The sequence below is a fragment of the Lepidochelys kempii genome, chromosome 28, assembly GCF_965140265.1.
Source record: "Lepidochelys kempii isolate rLepKem1 chromosome 28, rLepKem1.hap2, whole genome shotgun sequence".
Classification (NCBI taxonomy): domain Eukaryota; kingdom Metazoa; phylum Chordata; order Testudines; family Cheloniidae; genus Lepidochelys; species Lepidochelys kempii.
The window spans coordinates 38,687-53,138 of NC_133283.1; the positions used below are offsets into that span (position 1 = coordinate 38,687).

At 66.7% G+C, this 14,452-nt stretch overlaps 3 protein-coding genes across 3 annotated transcripts in view; 2 read left to right on the forward strand and 1 right to left on the reverse strand.

Annotated features, from left to right (window-relative positions):
- Positions 1–3,113: 3,113 nt before the first annotated feature.
- On the reverse strand, positions 3,114–6,032 carry LOC140904174 (vitelline membrane outer layer protein 1-like). The gene is made up of 3 exons (XM_073326498.1): positions 5,307–6,032; positions 5,028–5,131; positions 3,114–3,454 (listed from the first exon to the last, which is right to left on the reverse strand). The coding sequence occupies exons 1-3, from the start codon at positions 5,856–5,858 to the stop codon at positions 3,160–3,162; spliced, it is 951 nt and encodes a 316-aa protein (XP_073182599.1). The 5' UTR covers positions 5,859–6,032; the 3' UTR covers positions 3,114–3,159.
- Positions 6,033–6,658: 626 nt separating this feature from the next.
- On the forward strand, positions 6,659–12,375 carry LOC140904132 (uncharacterized). The gene is made up of 6 exons (XM_073326443.1): positions 6,659–6,815; positions 7,951–8,030; positions 9,817–10,177; positions 11,452–11,764; positions 11,849–11,935; positions 12,018–12,375. Exons 1-6 carry the CDS (start codon positions 6,659–6,661, stop codon positions 12,373–12,375), a joined length of 1,356 nt encoding a protein of 451 aa, XP_073182544.1.
- A 1,513-nt stretch (positions 12,376–13,888) lies between these two features.
- The window catches only part of PLD2 (phospholipase D2), a 9,036-nt gene continuing 8,472 nt past the window's right edge, over positions 13,889–14,452 (forward strand). Inside the window, exon 1 of the mRNA XM_073326444.1 lies at positions 13,889–13,970. Within this exon, the coding sequence (XP_073182545.1) occupies positions 13,889–13,970 (82 nt within the window). The remainder of the gene's footprint in view (positions 13,971–14,452) is intronic.

The window sequence follows — 14,452 nt, forward strand, 5'->3', positions numbered from 1 at the left end:
CCACCACCACGACGCCCAGGTAGGTAACCGGAGGTAGCACCCGCTGTGCCTTGTCCACGGCTGCTTTGAACCCCGGTTCCTGAATTAGCGCCCAAACGCTTTCCATTAGTGTTTGAGTTCGTGCCTCAGTTTCCCACAGCAGACCCGGTTTGTAATGGTTTCGCGTTTCTTTTACCCCTTCGACAATACACCCTGCGCGTGTGCTGGGAAAAAGGCACTTTCCTTCCATAGGTTAATCACATTAGCCATGGCGAGTCTTACATAAGGGTGTAACTGGTTCTTTTGTACTCACAGAGTTTCCATGTACCCTCATCCAAGTGACCGTCTGATTACACAGAGCCGCCTTAAGGCTCAGCGTGGGGCCCGGTCTTTCACTGCACCTCTTATCTGCTCTTTTGTTACCAAAACCCAACTCTAGAATCTTTTCCCATTCTCCTGGTTTTGACGGCCTGCTGCAGCCACGACTGTGGCCTTTTAAAAAAATATTAAACGTATAAAGCATTAACGTACCTTGAGAGTTAAACACCAAACACCCAAGCCAAACATCACTCGCCCGGCAAAAAGTGTTTTTTGGTTTTGCAACTTGGAGTGAAAGGTTCAAATGGATTTTAGCGGTGTTATTTAAAAACCAGCCCAAACCGATTCATCTGAAACCTACAGAACATGAGTTTTACAAACCGGGAGTGTTGGTTTGTCGGTTCTAAACGCGCCACGTATTTGCACAATATAGTTACACACGCATGTTCTGGTTTTGTAACGTCTCTTACGTGGCTTTCATTATTACACCTGTATACATCTGGGGGCAGTGAAGTTCCCTTCTGTTCTTTTGGCAAATTTGACTAAATTGTTTTAAATCAGATTGTCTCCGTGCCTGGCTTCTTCACAGACACTCCTTTGGCCCATTTGCCCATCACAATGGCTGCAAAGAAACCAAGAATTATGGTTTTTTAATAACACTTTTCCTTTTTAACGTTTTCACAGAGCGAGTCCTCTGCCAGCTCAGGACTCCAGGTTTCCTCCCCGGGCTCTGAACTCCCCAGGCCTGGACTTACATTTTTTACTTTTGCCACTGGGCCCTCAGGGCTCCCAACTTGTTTTCCAATTATTTTATCTGTTGCCTGCCTGCTTGTCTGGGCCTGATCCTGCTCTCCTCGCCGAACTGTCCTTTCCCATAGCCGGGAGGGTGAGCCTCCACCAACCCCCACCCCTCCTGGTCCCTTTCTTTCACAACTGGGAAATCGCTCACACAAAATCCTACGCTGCCCAGACTCCTCTGTCCGTCTGAGTCTGACTGACCAGAGCAAGATCGGTTTCAAAGGCGCGACCTCTTGACTACAGTTTCGGCTGCGGCATGCTGCCCTTGAAACATTTCCCACCCAGGTGCTTCCACGAGTCAGGGTGACCAGCCAGCAAGTCTGAAAAATCGGGACAGGAGGTGGGGGGTGGGAGGTACCTGTATAATAAAAAGCCCCCCGAATCGGGACTGTCCCTATAAAATCGGGACACCCTACCCCTATTTGCCCTTCAGAGTTGGGTCTCCCAGAGAAAATCTTTGAATCTCTTTTCCCTTTATAACTCTCCCGTGCCCGTCCTCGTCTGTACACAAAATCTGAGAGCTCTGCCTGACAGGGCAGGAGGGGGACGCTGAGCCCCCTACCTTTTGGGCTCGATCCTCTACGGCCGCCGGTAAATTCACCGGTGCAATTTCCCCCCGACAGGCGGGGCGGAGCGGGGAGTCTAACCCTCCCCGTTGGGGCCCGGCACTTCTGCGCCCGGGGGTGCGTGTACCCGGACAGTTTGTACATCGTATGCTTTATCCGTCTACACCGGCACATTTCAGACATGCCACATTGTTAGGTTTTATTGTCAACGGCCCAAAATACCAACATAGCATTTTACTACCCCTGGGGGCCCGGAGAGTTTCCTGGGCTGGGTTCAGACGCTCACTAACCCCTCCTGTTTCAGGCTGCCGGGGAGTCGCTCCGGGCTAGAGAACGGGGGGGGGATTATTCCCTCTGGGAGTGGCGGCCCCGGGGGTCCCGGGCGAGGGGACTCCCTGGGTTTGTCGAAGCCAGACGTGGACCTTGTAGCCAGGCAAGCGGCTGAGCTGTTCATGGGAAAGAAATCTCCCCCCCTCCGCCCCCCGGGGCCGGGTCCCTCAACCTGTTTCACGCTGGGGAAGCGGGTGGCTAGCTCCCGGAGGGCTGGGGCTAGCAACTTGTTAGGAGCCGCACCCGGGCTGGAGCGGTTGACTTGTCCCGAGCAAGGCCAGCGAGCTGCCGCAGTGAATCGGGGCCGGGAACTCAGGAGACTTCAGGGCTCAAAGGTACGACCCCGACGCCGGGGCGGAGGTGGGCCCGGGAGAGACCCCGGCCCAGCCAGGGTGCCCGCAGGGGATCCCGTGAAGCCGGGCGGGGGAAGCTGCGGGGCTCGCGGGCAGGGCGGGGTGGGGCCAAGCGGGGGAGGAACATGGGGGGCTGGGGGCGGACGAACAGCCCAGGAGTGGGGTGCATGGGGCGCCAGGAGACAAGACGTCACGCGGGAGGGGAGGCTGGAGGCCGCATTGTGCCGGGGGGGAAGGGGCGGTTCTGGATTATTTTGCCCTCTGGCTTGGTAATAAACCAACTCGCCCCATGCCTGCCCCACAAGGAGGGGGTCCTGTCAGACAAGGGAGCCGTTCTGGGAAACTGAGGCAGGCTGCCCTGTTGCACCCCAGCCAGACGCTGGCAGAACACCCCCCCCCCACCCCGCAGGGAGCTGAGTTTGGGTCCAGGGCGCCAGCAGGAGCAGGCGGGGGGGGGGGCTACGGTGCCCCCCAAAGGACAGGCTGAGAGGCAGCCTGATTTGGGGGGGCCCCCCACACTGGGACATTGACAGCAGAGGGGCTGGGGGGCTGAGCGGGTTCCCCCGCCTGGCTTCCCCTCTACCCACTCCAAATCCTCCCCCCACCAGGGGGCACAGGACTGGGGACCCCCCATTGAACCCCGGATCCCCCCAGGACCCACTCCCACTCCCCCACGGTGCACTGGGCCTGCCGCCCCCGCCCCCCCCCCCCGCAGGCCGGGCTCCCCCCACAATCCCAGCCCCCAATAAAGACACGAGGCAGCTGGGAAGAGGCTGCGAGGCAGGTTTAATGGGCGGGCGCCCCCGGGGGGGGCCCTAGGGGGGGCAGCAGAAGAAGCGGGCGTCGTTGAGGGCCGTGTTGTCCCCCCGCTGGCCCCGGGGCTCCTCCACCCGGGTCTGGAGGCCGCAGACAGAGCCGGAGAGGCAGGGGCGGCTCCAGGGCCCCTCCTGGCCCCCGGCGTCCCCGGCCAGCAGCTCCCCGTCGGAGCAGGCCACGCGCAGGCCGGTGGCGGCCACGTCGTCCCCGGCGTCCGGCCGCGGCTGCACCCCCAGCGAGAAGGCCCGAAGGTAGCCCCGGGGGCAGTACCGGGCGCCCAGCCACCTGCCCCAGCTGAGCCGGGCGGGGGAGAGGAGGGGTTAGATCCGTCTGTCCGCCCGTCCCTCCAGCCAGCCACCCACCCGTCCGTCCCTCCATCCATCTATCCACCCATCCTCCCACTCAACCATCCGTCTCTCCATCCACCCCTCCACTTACCCACCCGTCCGTCCATCTATCCCCCCACCTGTCCACCCGTCTACCCGCCTGTCCAACCATCCGTCCACCCACCCACCTACCCACCCAGCCGTCTGTCCATCCCTCAGCCCACCTACCCACCCATGCATCCATCCGTCCGTCCATCCACCCACCCGTCCGTCCGTCCCTCCATCCATCTATCCACCCATCCTCCCACTCAACCATCCGTCTCTCCATCCACCCCTCCACTTACCCACCCGTCCACCCGTCCGTCCATCTATCCCCCCACCTGTCCACCCGTCTACCCACCTGTCCAACCATCCGTCCACCCACCCACCTACCCACCCAGCCGTCTGTCCATCCCTCAGCCCACCTACCCACCCATGCATCCATCCGTCCGTCCATCCACCCACCCGTCCGTCCGTCCCTCCATCCATCTATCCACCCATCCTCCCACTCAACCATCCATCTCTCCATCCACCCCTCCACTTACCCACCCGTCCACCCGTCCGTCCATCTATCCCCCCACCTGTCCACCCGTCTACCCGCCTGTCCAACCATCCGTCCACCCACCCACCTACCCACCCAGCCGTCTGTCCATCCCTCAGCCCACCTACCCACCCATGCATCCATCCGTCCGTCCATCCACCCACCCGTCCGTCCGTCCCTCCATCCATCTATCCACCCATCCTCCCACTCAACCATCCAGCCACCTGTCCACTTGTCTGTCCATCCATCCCTCCACCCGTCCACCCATCTGTCCATCCATCTCTCCACCCATCTACCCACCCGTCCCTGCACCCACCCACCTGTCCACCCGTCCGTCCCTCCACCCATCTAACCACCCACCCGCCCACTCAACCATCCGTCTCTCCATCCACTCCTCCACCCGTCCGTCCATCCATCTATCCCCCCACCTGTCCACCCATCTACCCACCTGTCCACCCGTCCATCCCTCTATCCACCCACTCAACCATCTACCCACCTGTCCACCCATCCGTCCATCTATCCACCCACCCACCTACCCACCCATCCGTCCGTCCATCCCTCGGCCCACCTACCCACCCATGCATCCATCCGTCTGTCCATCCCTCCACCCACCTACCCACCCACCCGTCCATCCATCTATCCACCCACCTACCCATCCGTCCATCCATCCGTCCATCCACCCATCCACCTATCAACCCACCCATCTGTCTACACATCCCTCCCCCATCCACCCATCTGTCCATCCCTTCCTCCCCCCTTCACCCCCATGTCCGTCCCCAGACCCCCATCTGTTCCTCCCTCCCTCTCCAGATGGGGGATTCCTCGGGGGTGGGGGGGGCTCAGAAAGGGCCCAGCGCTTGGGGGCTGACACAAGGCGGGGTAGGCCCATGGCTGGTGGGGTACGGGGGAGGGGGGGCTCCGTGCAGGGCTGCCGTTAGGGACCCAGGCGTCCGGTACTCACGCTCCCACGCTGGACTGGATGGTGGAGCCGTCGGAGCAGTGCAGACGGATCCCGTTCAGCCCCGTGTCATCCTCCCCCGGCCCGTCGCCCTGGTAGGGGTGCACCTGGGGGGCGGGGGGGCAGAGACGGGGTGAGGTGGGGGGGCCCCGAGGGTCAGAGAGAGGGCACTGAGAGGGGGGATGGGAGGAGGCAAATGGGGGTGGGAAATAAGGGGGCTGTTGGGGGCAGAGGGGGACAGGGGATGTAAAAGGGGGGTGTACAGGTGGGGGGGGCTGCTACCTTCAAGGCGAAGCCGTTGACGTAGCTGGCCGGGGGGCACATCTCCACAGGCCCCCACGCCCCCCGCGGGGCCCCGTTGGGTGCCATGATGACCTGGTTGTAGGGCCGGGAGGCGGGCGCCTCGGCCTGGCCCCCCGGCACGGCCCCCGGGGCCAGCAACAGGCAGAGCAGGGCACCGAGCAGCAGCTGCATGGCGGCCGTGGCCGGACTCGGGGTCTGCGGGCTGGGCGCCGAGGGGGCGTTTGTATCCCGGCTGGTCCCTGGGCCAACGCCAAGGCACACAGGGGCCTTATCTCCCCGGGGCGGGGTCACCGTGACCCAGGCCGCCCTGTCCCCCTCCCGCCCCCCTTGCACCGTGGACCCGGTGTCCCCGCTGCAGGGGGTGCCCCTCACTCCCGACCCGCAGCCCCCTGCCTCAGTGGTTCTCGGCAAGCCCGTAGCTCTGGGCGGGGGAGGGGGTCTGATAGCAGCTGCTGTTACCATCCTGGGGGGCGTGGGGGGGGGAGTTTGTGGGGAGCTTGCAGGTTGAGAGGCGGGGGGGGGACCCCGCATGGCTAACGGATCTGAACAGCTGAGATCTCCGCCCGAGGGGGGCTGCGGTGTGGGAGGGGGGAGGTGAATTAGGGGGGGAGGTACATGGGCAGGGGGGAGGGGGGAATTGCCTTGGGGGAGCCGAAGGGCCGAGGGGGGCGGGGAGTCGGGGTGCACGGTGTGTGTGTGGGGGGGTGACTTACGGAGGGAGTGGGTGAGGAAGCGGCAAGGCCGAGGGGGGGGGACTTGGTGTTGAGCCACACACACACCGGGGTTGGGGGGCGGGGGGGAGCTATGGGAGGGGAAGAGGGGCCCGCAGGGTGCCCCACAGCAACAGAGACGGGCGGGGGGCGAGAGAGAGAGAGAGATTTCGGCCTCCTTATCGCTGTTGATTCAGCCTTGCTCGTTTCCTGATAACGAGGTGCTTGCGATAAAGCCACCAACCACTTCCCCCCCCCGCCCCCCCGCCTTCCCCAGCCAGCCCCCCGTCCCCCCCACGCCGAGCAGGGTGCAAAGACCCGGCCAGGAGGAAACCACCGAGATGCAGCCAGGTGGCAAGTGGGGCATTCGCGCTGCTCAGACACGGCTGCCCCCCCCCGTATCCCCCCCAGACCGGCAGCTCCCCCCCCCCGGGGCCGGGAACGCTGGCATGATGCCAACGGGGCTCCGGGCTCGTCCCCCCCGTCTCACTGCTGCAAATGGTGCCCCGGGCGCTGGACCTTCCCACGCCCCACACGCCACCTCCTTCCCCGCCCCGGTCGAGGGGCGATGGGGCCACTCCGGCCGGGGCACCCCAGGGACCCGCGGGGCGCCCCCGTCACATGCCAGCGGGCGCGGCGAGGGTCCCTGGGGTGCCCCCCGGCCCTTCTCCAGCCAGCCGTGGGGCCGGGACCCCCGAGGGGCGCTGGGCTGAGCCGCCGGAGAAGCCGCCAGAGCAGCCGGGCGTGTGGGTGCAGGGAGGGGATATTCGGGGCCCGGGTCTGTCTGGGGGCTGTGCCTGGACGCTTCGCGCCGCTGCCCTCCACATCGGCCCCACGGCCCCAGCCACCCGGTCTCCTCCCCTTCCCCGGATCGGCCCCAAGGTCCCCTCCGGATCGGCCCCACGGCCCCAGCCACCTGGTCTCCTCCCCTCCCCTGGATCAGCCCCAAGGTCCCCTCCAGATCAGCCCCACGGCCCCAGCCACCCGGTCTCCTCCCCTTCCCCGGATCGGCCCCACAGTCCCCTCCGGATCGGCCCCACGGCCCCAGCCACCCGGTCTCCTCCCCTTCCCCGGATCGGCCCCAAGGTCCCCTCCAGATCGGCCCCAGCCACCCAGTCTCCTCCCCTCCCCTGGATCAGCCCCAAGGTCCCCTCCGGATCGGCCCCACGGCCCCAGCCACCCGGGCTCCTCCCCTTCCCCGGATTGGCCCCACGGCCCCCTCCGGATCGGCCCCACGGCCCCAGCCACCTGGTCTCCTCCCCTCCCCTGGATCAGCCCCACGGTCCCCTCCGGATCGGCCCCACGGCCCCAGCCACCCGGTCTCCTCCCCTTCCCCGGATCGGCCCCAAGGTCCCCTCCGGATCGGCCCCACGGCCCCAGCCACCCGGTCTCCTCCCCTCCCCCAGCCGGACCCAGACAGCGGCGGGAGCTGTGGCCCCAGTGGGGGGGGCTACACACTCCCAGGCTGGGGGGGAGGTGGGGTATTGGGCCCCTCTGATCACACCTGGGTCTCAGCTTCAAGCGCGACGGGTGCCAGGCAGTTTGAGGGGAGAGGGGGAGGGGGAGTCTGAGCGTACATGGCTCTGTGTGTGTGAATCTGTTTGCACAAGTGTGTTTGCATGTGTGCAGATCTGCTCGCACGTGTGAACCTGCTCGCACGAGCGTGCATGTTTGCAAGTGTGCGTGAAGGGGCTTTGTCTCTTTTACACGCTGACAGCCCTTGCCGACCCTCTCACCCCGATGCAGCTGTAGCCGAGCGGACGGCGGGGTGTAGCCGGCTGAGGGTGCGTCTGTGCCGTCCCGCTACCCGGCTGGGATCTGACTGTCACCAGCCTGGCCTTGTCCTGACCCCCCCCCGGCTGGGGCTCAGCAGGCCTGGGTCCTGTTCCCAGCTGACCCTGTGCCCATTCCAGCAGCTCGCTGTGCCTCGGTTTCCCCTTCCCGGGGCCCCACCCAGGCCTGCGACGGATGCGGCAGAAGCACCCGGAAGGAGGTGAGTCTGCATCTGAGATGGGTCCATCCCGCTGCCGCCTCTGACGTCACCCCACCCCCACTCCCCGTCCCTGGTGGGGGGGTCAGGAAATGGGTCCCGCCCCATAACGCCATCACGGAGGCAGAATCGCCCGGGGACCGAGGTGCCATGGAGCTTCCGATGGGCCTTTTCCTCCTCGTTCTCTGCTTCGGGGGTGAGGCCGCTGCAGGGCAGGGGAGCCCCAAACCTGGGGAATCGGGGAGTTGGGGAGGGGACACCCCAGGGATGGATAGCGCCTGGATGGAACAAATGGAGTCGGCCCACCCCAGCAGGGAAATGGGGAGCCATAGATGGATGGGTGCTTTATGGGGATGGATAGAGGGGGTGCATGAGGACGGATGGATGGGCGGTCGGACAGATGGGGGTACATAGGGCTGGCTTGGATGGATGGACTGACAGGCAGATGGGTGGGGGGACAGATGGATGGATGGATGGATGGATGGATGGATGGGGATACATAGAGAAGAATGGACAGATGGGAGGATGGGGATACATAGGGCTGGCTGGCTGGCTGGACAGATGGATGGATGGATGGGGGGACAAAGGGCTGGATGGATGGATGGACGGATGGATGCGGGGACATAGGGAAGGAAGGAAGGAGGGGCAGGAGGACGGACGGATGGATGGGGGGACATAGGGATGGGTGGACAGGCGGACAGATGGATGGTAGGGGGGACATAGGGCTGGATGGATGGAGGGACAGGCAGACGGACGGACGGATGGGGAGCCATAGGGAAGGATGGAAGGAGGGACGGACGGACGGATGGGGGGACATAGGGCTGGATGGACAGACGGGCAGACGGATGGATGGGGGGGACATAGGGAAGGCTGGCAGGAGGGTCAGGCGGATGGACGGACGGATGCTGGAGAACCCCGTCGATATCTCTACCCCCCTCTCTCTGTCTGTGGAGGCACCAGGGCTGCCCACGTCGCCCCCGCCTGCCCCCCCCCCCACGGTTGGCTGGACTCTTGTGGGGTTTGGAAGGGGCTGGCTCAGCAGATGTAGGTTCGCGGGGGGGGGGTGCGAAGCGGCGGGGGGCGGGTTAGGTGGGTGCGCAGTGAGCTCGCCCTGCAGCCCTGAACACACGCCCTGTGTAACGGCTCCTCGGGCCCCTACCCCCTGTCCCGGCTCCCAGCCCCCCTGCTCTAAACCCACCAGCCTGAGCCGGGAGAGAACCCAGGCGTCCGGGCTCCCAGCCCCCCTGCTCTAAACCCACCAGCCCCCGCTCCCCTCCCTGAGCCGGGGAGAGAACCCAGGCGTCCGGGCTCCCAGCCCCCCTGCTCTAAACCCACCAGCCCCCCGCTCCCCTCCCTGAGCTGGGGAGAGAACCCAGGCGTCCGGGCTCCCAGCCCCCACTGCCCTCCCAGAGCCAGGGAGAGAACCCAGGCGTCCGGGCTCCCAGCCCCCCTGCTCTAACCCCCCCAGCCCCGCTCCCCTCCCTGAGCTGGGGAGAGAACCCAGGCGTCCGGGCTCCCAGCCCCCCTGCTCTAAACCCACCAGCCCCCGCTCCCCTCCCTGAGCCGGGGAGAGAACCCAGGCGTCCGGGCTCCCAGCCCCCCCTGCTCTGACCCACCAGCCCCCACTCCCCTCCCAGAGCTGGGGAGAGAACCCAGGCGTCCGGGCTCCCAGCCCCCCTGCTCTGACCCACTAGTGAGTGGCTGTGTGTGCGAGTGTCGGGGTCTGTGTGTGAGCCCCCCCCAATCCATGCCCCCCAAGGCCCATCTCACCCCTCTCCGCTCCCCGCAGGGGCCCTGGGGGGAGCCGCTCCGGCTGACCCAGCCGTCCCCATCCCACGTGGTGGACGAGAAGATCCCGCGGCTCCGCTGCCGGATGTCGGGGAGCAACATCACCACCCACGTCCTGTCCTGGTACCACCAGGCCCCCGGGCAGGGCCCCGTCTTCCTGCTGAGCCACCGGGCCGGGGGGAACAAGCCCGTCTACGGGGCCGGCGTCTCCGAGCGCTTCATCGCCGACCTGGAGCGCGCCACCAACTCCTTCAGCCTCACCATCGGCAACGCGAAGCCCGCCGATGCCGGCACGTACTACTGCGCCGTCTGGTACGCCAACCGGTACCTCTTCGGAGAGGGCACCCGCCTGCTCCTGGGAGGTGAGCAGGCCGGAACCGGCCCGGAGCCCGGCTAGAGCCCGGCGGGGCGTTCCGGAGCGGGTTCCGGAGCGGGCTCCGGAGCGGCGCCCCCCAGGGCCGGCCGGGGCTGCGGCCGGAAGAGCGAGAGCGGGCGAGCCAATGAGAGCCCGCCCCCAAATCAATCTAGAGCCAGCCACGGAAATGTTCTGGAGCTGGCAGGCGGTCAGTGGGGGCGGTGCGGGGGGGGAAGACCCACGGCCGATCGAGAACCCGCCCGGAGTCGATCTAGAACCTGCCGCGACTCGACCTAGCTCGTGTCCAGCTCAGAGCCGTGGAAATGTTCTGGAGCTGGCACATGGTTCGTGGGGGCCGGGCGGGGAGGGACACCCACGTCCGATCTAGAACCCACCCCGAATCGATCTAGAACCTGCCGCGACTCGACCTGGAACGTGCCCAGCTCAGAGCCGTGGAAATGTTCTGGAGCTGGCACGTGGTTCGTGGGGGGCCGGGCGGGGAGGGACACCCACGTCCGATCTAGAACCCACCCCGAATCGATCTAGAACCTGCCGCGACTCGACCTAGAACGTGCCCAGCTCAGAGCCGTGGAAATGTTCTGGAGCTGGCACATGGCTCGTGGGGGCCGGGCGGGGAGGGACACCCACGTCCGATCTAGAACCCACCCCGAATCGATCTAGAACCTGCCGCGACTCGACCTAGAACGTGCCCAGCTCAGAGCCGTGGAAATGTTCTGGAGCTGGCACGTGGTTCGTGGGGGCCGGGCGGGGAGGGACACCCACGTCCGATCTAGAACCCACCCCAAATCGATCTAGAACCTGCCGCGACTCGACCTAGAACGTGCCCAGCTCAGAGCCGTGGAAATGTTCTGGAGCTGGCACGTGGTTCGTGGGGGCCGGGCGGGGAGGGACACCCACGTCCAATCTAGAACCCACCCCGAATCGATCTAGAACCTGCCGCGACTCGATCTGGAACGTGCCCAGAGCCCTTCCAGCTCAGAGCCGTGGAAATGTTCTGGAGCTGGCACGTGATTCGTGGGGGCCGTGCCGGGGGGAAATGCCTCGGGCTGATCTAGAACCCACCCCGAAACGATCTAGAGAACATGCCAAACCATTCTGGGTCCGATCCAGCCTAAGGCTGACACTGGGAGCCCCCCCGAACCCAGTCTTGATCCCACACACAACCAAGCCCCAAGTCCCTAGAGCAGCCCAGGACCCACCTAGAACCGAGCCCCACCGATGCCACCCCCCGCCCTGACCCTCTCCCCTCTCCGGTTCCAGGTGACCCCGGGAAGCAGCGCCCGCCGGAGGTGGCGCTGCTGGGCCCGGCGTGGGCGGCCGGCCCGGCCTTCCTGTGCCTGGCCTGGGGGTTCTCCCCGGAGCCGGTCCGGCTGCGCTGGCAGGTGGACGGGCGGGAGCCGGGCCCTGGGGAGGCCTCCCCGCCGGCGGAGGGCTGGGATGGGGCAGGAGCCGCCAGCGTGCTCAGCCTCCTGCCCCGGGCCTGGCTGGACGGAGCCCGGGTGACCTGCCGGGTGGAGCACGAGACCCGGGTCCAGCAGAGCAGCGCCAAGCTGAAGGGGGGCCGGGCGGCAAGGTGAGACCCCCCCCCGAACCCCCAAACTCTCCCCTTCCCCCCACGGTATTTCACCCCCCGATTCGTCTCTCCCCACACCCACAGGTTGCTTGGTATCCCCCAGAGACCCTGTCTCGCCGCCCGACCCTCTCGGCAATGGGACCGCGGGGAGCGCCGCCCCCCAGAGCACCGGTACGGGACCCCCAACCCTCCCCCTGGGCCCGCTTTGGGGTCACAGCCACAGCCCCCCCTAACTGTCCCCTCTCCCCCGCAGGGGCCCCCAGCCTGGGCCGGATCCTGATGACGGCCTGGTGGTGCTACCTGGGGTCGCTGGCCGCCAGCTGCCTCTACGGCCTGGGGGTCTCCCTCCTCGTGGGGCTGCGGGGGCTGCGGGGGCAGCAGGAACCCAGGCGTCCGGGGCCACCCCCACCCCCTCCAGGAGCCTGGCAGAGAGCGCCCCGAAGGAGAGCCGGCGAGGAGCGCCGCTTCAAATGAGACTCCCCGGCCCCCCCACTGGTCCCCCCCCGTACCCCCTGCCTGGGGACCGGGAACGCCCCTGCACTGCCCCCCCCCAGCCCCCACCTGGCTGTCCCATGCCAGCTGGAGAGCTGACCCCACTCAGCCCCTGCTAACCGTCCCCCCGGCCCCCCACCCGCACCGAGCTAGGCTATTGCTGAATAAAACCTTAACCAACCCCTGTGGGACTGAGTCTGTGCAACGGGGAACCTCAGCCCCCCCCTGCCCTCCCGCTGCCCCCCAGCTGCCGCCCCCGGGTGAGTCTGTGCAACTGGGGACTCCTGGGTTCTCTCCCCGGCTCTGAGAGGGGAGTGGGGGCTGGTGGGTTAGAGGGGGGGGAGCTGGGAGCTAGGACTCCTGGGTTCTCTCCCTGGCTCTGAGAGTGGGGACTGGTGGGTTAGAGCAGGGGGGGGCTGGGAGCCAGGACTCCTGGGTTCTCTCCCTGGCTCTGGGAGGGGAGTGGGGTCTGGTGGGTTAGAGTGGGGGGGGCTGGGTGCCAGGACTCCTGGGTTCCTCTGGGGCAGGCCATGTCCCGTTTCTGCCTGCACCCTGTATCTGTCGGCTCTTTCCCAGCCCCTGTGCTGGGGGGCAGGGCTGGGAGCCAGGGCTCCTGGGTTCTCTCCCCGGCTCTGGGAGGGGAGTGGGGGCTGGTGGGTTAGAGCAGGGGGAGCTGGGAGCTAGGACTCCTGGGTTCTCTCCCCGTCGCTGGGAGGGGAGTGGGGGCTGGTGGGTTAGAGCAGGGGGGGCTTGGAGCCCGGACGCCTGGGTTCTCTCCCTGGCTCTGGGAGGGGAGTGGGGTCTGGTGGGTTAGAGTGGGGGGGGCTGGGTGCCAGGACTCCTGGGTTCCTCTGGGGCAGGCCATGTCCCGTTTCTGCCTGCACCCTGTATCTGTCGGCTCTTTCCCAGCCCCTGTGCTGGGGGGCAGGGCTGGGAGCCAGGGCTCCTGGGTTCTCTCCCCGGCTCTGGGAGGGGAGTGGGGGCTGGTGGGTTGGAGCAGGGGGAGCTGGGAGCTAGGACTCCTGGGTTCTCTCCCCGTCGCTGGGACGGGAGTGGGGGCTGTTGGGTTAGAGCAGGGGGGGCTGGGAGCCCGGACGCCTGGGTTCTCTCCCTGGCTCTGAGAGGGGAGTGGGGGCTGGGAGCCAGGACTCCTGGGTTCTCTCCCCGGCTCTGGGGGAGTGGGGGGGGGGGTTAGAGCAGGGGGGCTGGGAGCCAGGACACCTGGGTTCTCTCCCCGTCGCTGGGAGGGGAGTGGGGGCTGGGAGCCCCCATACTCCAGCCTTCTTCTCCCCCCACATTCCCCCCATTCCGCTCCATCAGGCAAAGTCCCTTCAGCTGTTAATTTTTAACCCGACCAGCTCCCCGCCCCCCCCATCTGGCCTTCAGCCACCCTGGGTTTGATCCATGGGGCTGAGGGGAGCCCGCGACAGCCCCCCACCCAGTGCCGCTTTGGCCAGGGAACAGGGACATGGGGCATTTCCCCTCGGGAGGGGGCTTGGGGGGGCTCTCCCGGGGGGGGGATGGGAGCCCCGCCCCAGATAACAGGCCCTTATCTTTGGTGAGCAGCTGGGCCGGGCTGGGGCAGGGCTCAGGGCCGTGGGGCCGGGCGCCGTGGGGCCGGGGTGTGCGGGGATGGGCCCCCAGCGGCTGCCGTGGCTGCTGCTCCCCACTGCGGCCGTGCTTGGCCTCCTCTTCCTCTCCAGCCTCCGGCTCCGTGAGTGACCCCCCCACCCCGCTGCCCCCCACCCCACTGCCCCCCACCAGCCGCCAGCTCCACAAGTGACCCCCTCACCCCAGCGGACACGCACTGCCCCAGCCCCGCCCCCCACGTCCCCCATAGACCCCCCAAACTCCGCCTGCCCCCCCACTGCCCCCTCCCTCACCCTGCTGACCTCTGGCCCTGTGTGACTCCCCCCCCCACTTGCTCCAGTTCCCTCAGGCCCCCCACTGGGTGACACCCCCCCTCAGCAACCCCCACCCCTCAGGCCCCCCACTGGGTGACACCCCCCTCAGCAACCCCCACCCCCCGCCTAGCACCCACACCGGCCTCTGGCTCCGGGAGGGAGCAGGACGGCCCCACAGACCTGCTCCCCCCGTCAACCCCCCCTCCCCGGGCCCCCCAGCCACGGGCTCCCCCCTGGTCCCCCGGGCTCTGTATGAGCATGGTGGGGGGCGGATTACTCTGAGATAGCGCGT

Bases quoted from the DNA above. Each gene is read 5' to 3' on its own strand.
- LOC140904174 (XM_073326498.1), bottom strand. From the start codon at position 5,858: ATGCGGGGTCCCCCCCCCGCCTCTCAACCTGCAAGCTCCCCACAAACT. The intron at 5,132-5,306 runs GTAGCAGCCCCC...CCCGCCCCCCAG, and splicing joins TCAACGGCTTCGCCTTGAAG to GTGCACCCCTACCAGGGCGA. The intron at 3,455-5,027 runs GTGAGTACCGGA...CGCCCGGCTCAG, and splicing joins ATCCAGTCCAGCGTGGGAGC to CTGGGGCAGGTGGCTGGGCG.
- LOC140904132 (XM_073326443.1), top strand. From the start codon at position 6,659: ATGCCAGCGGGCGCGGCGAGGGTCCCTGGGGTGCCCCCCGGCCCTTCT. The intron at 6,816-7,950 runs GTCTGTCTGGGG...TGCCCATTCCAG, and splicing joins AGGGGATATTCGGGGCCCGG to CAGCTCGCTGTGCCTCGGTT. The intron at 10,178-11,451 runs GTGAGCAGGCCG...CTCCGGTTCCAG, and splicing joins CACCCGCCTGCTCCTGGGAG to GTGACCCCGGGAAGCAGCGC.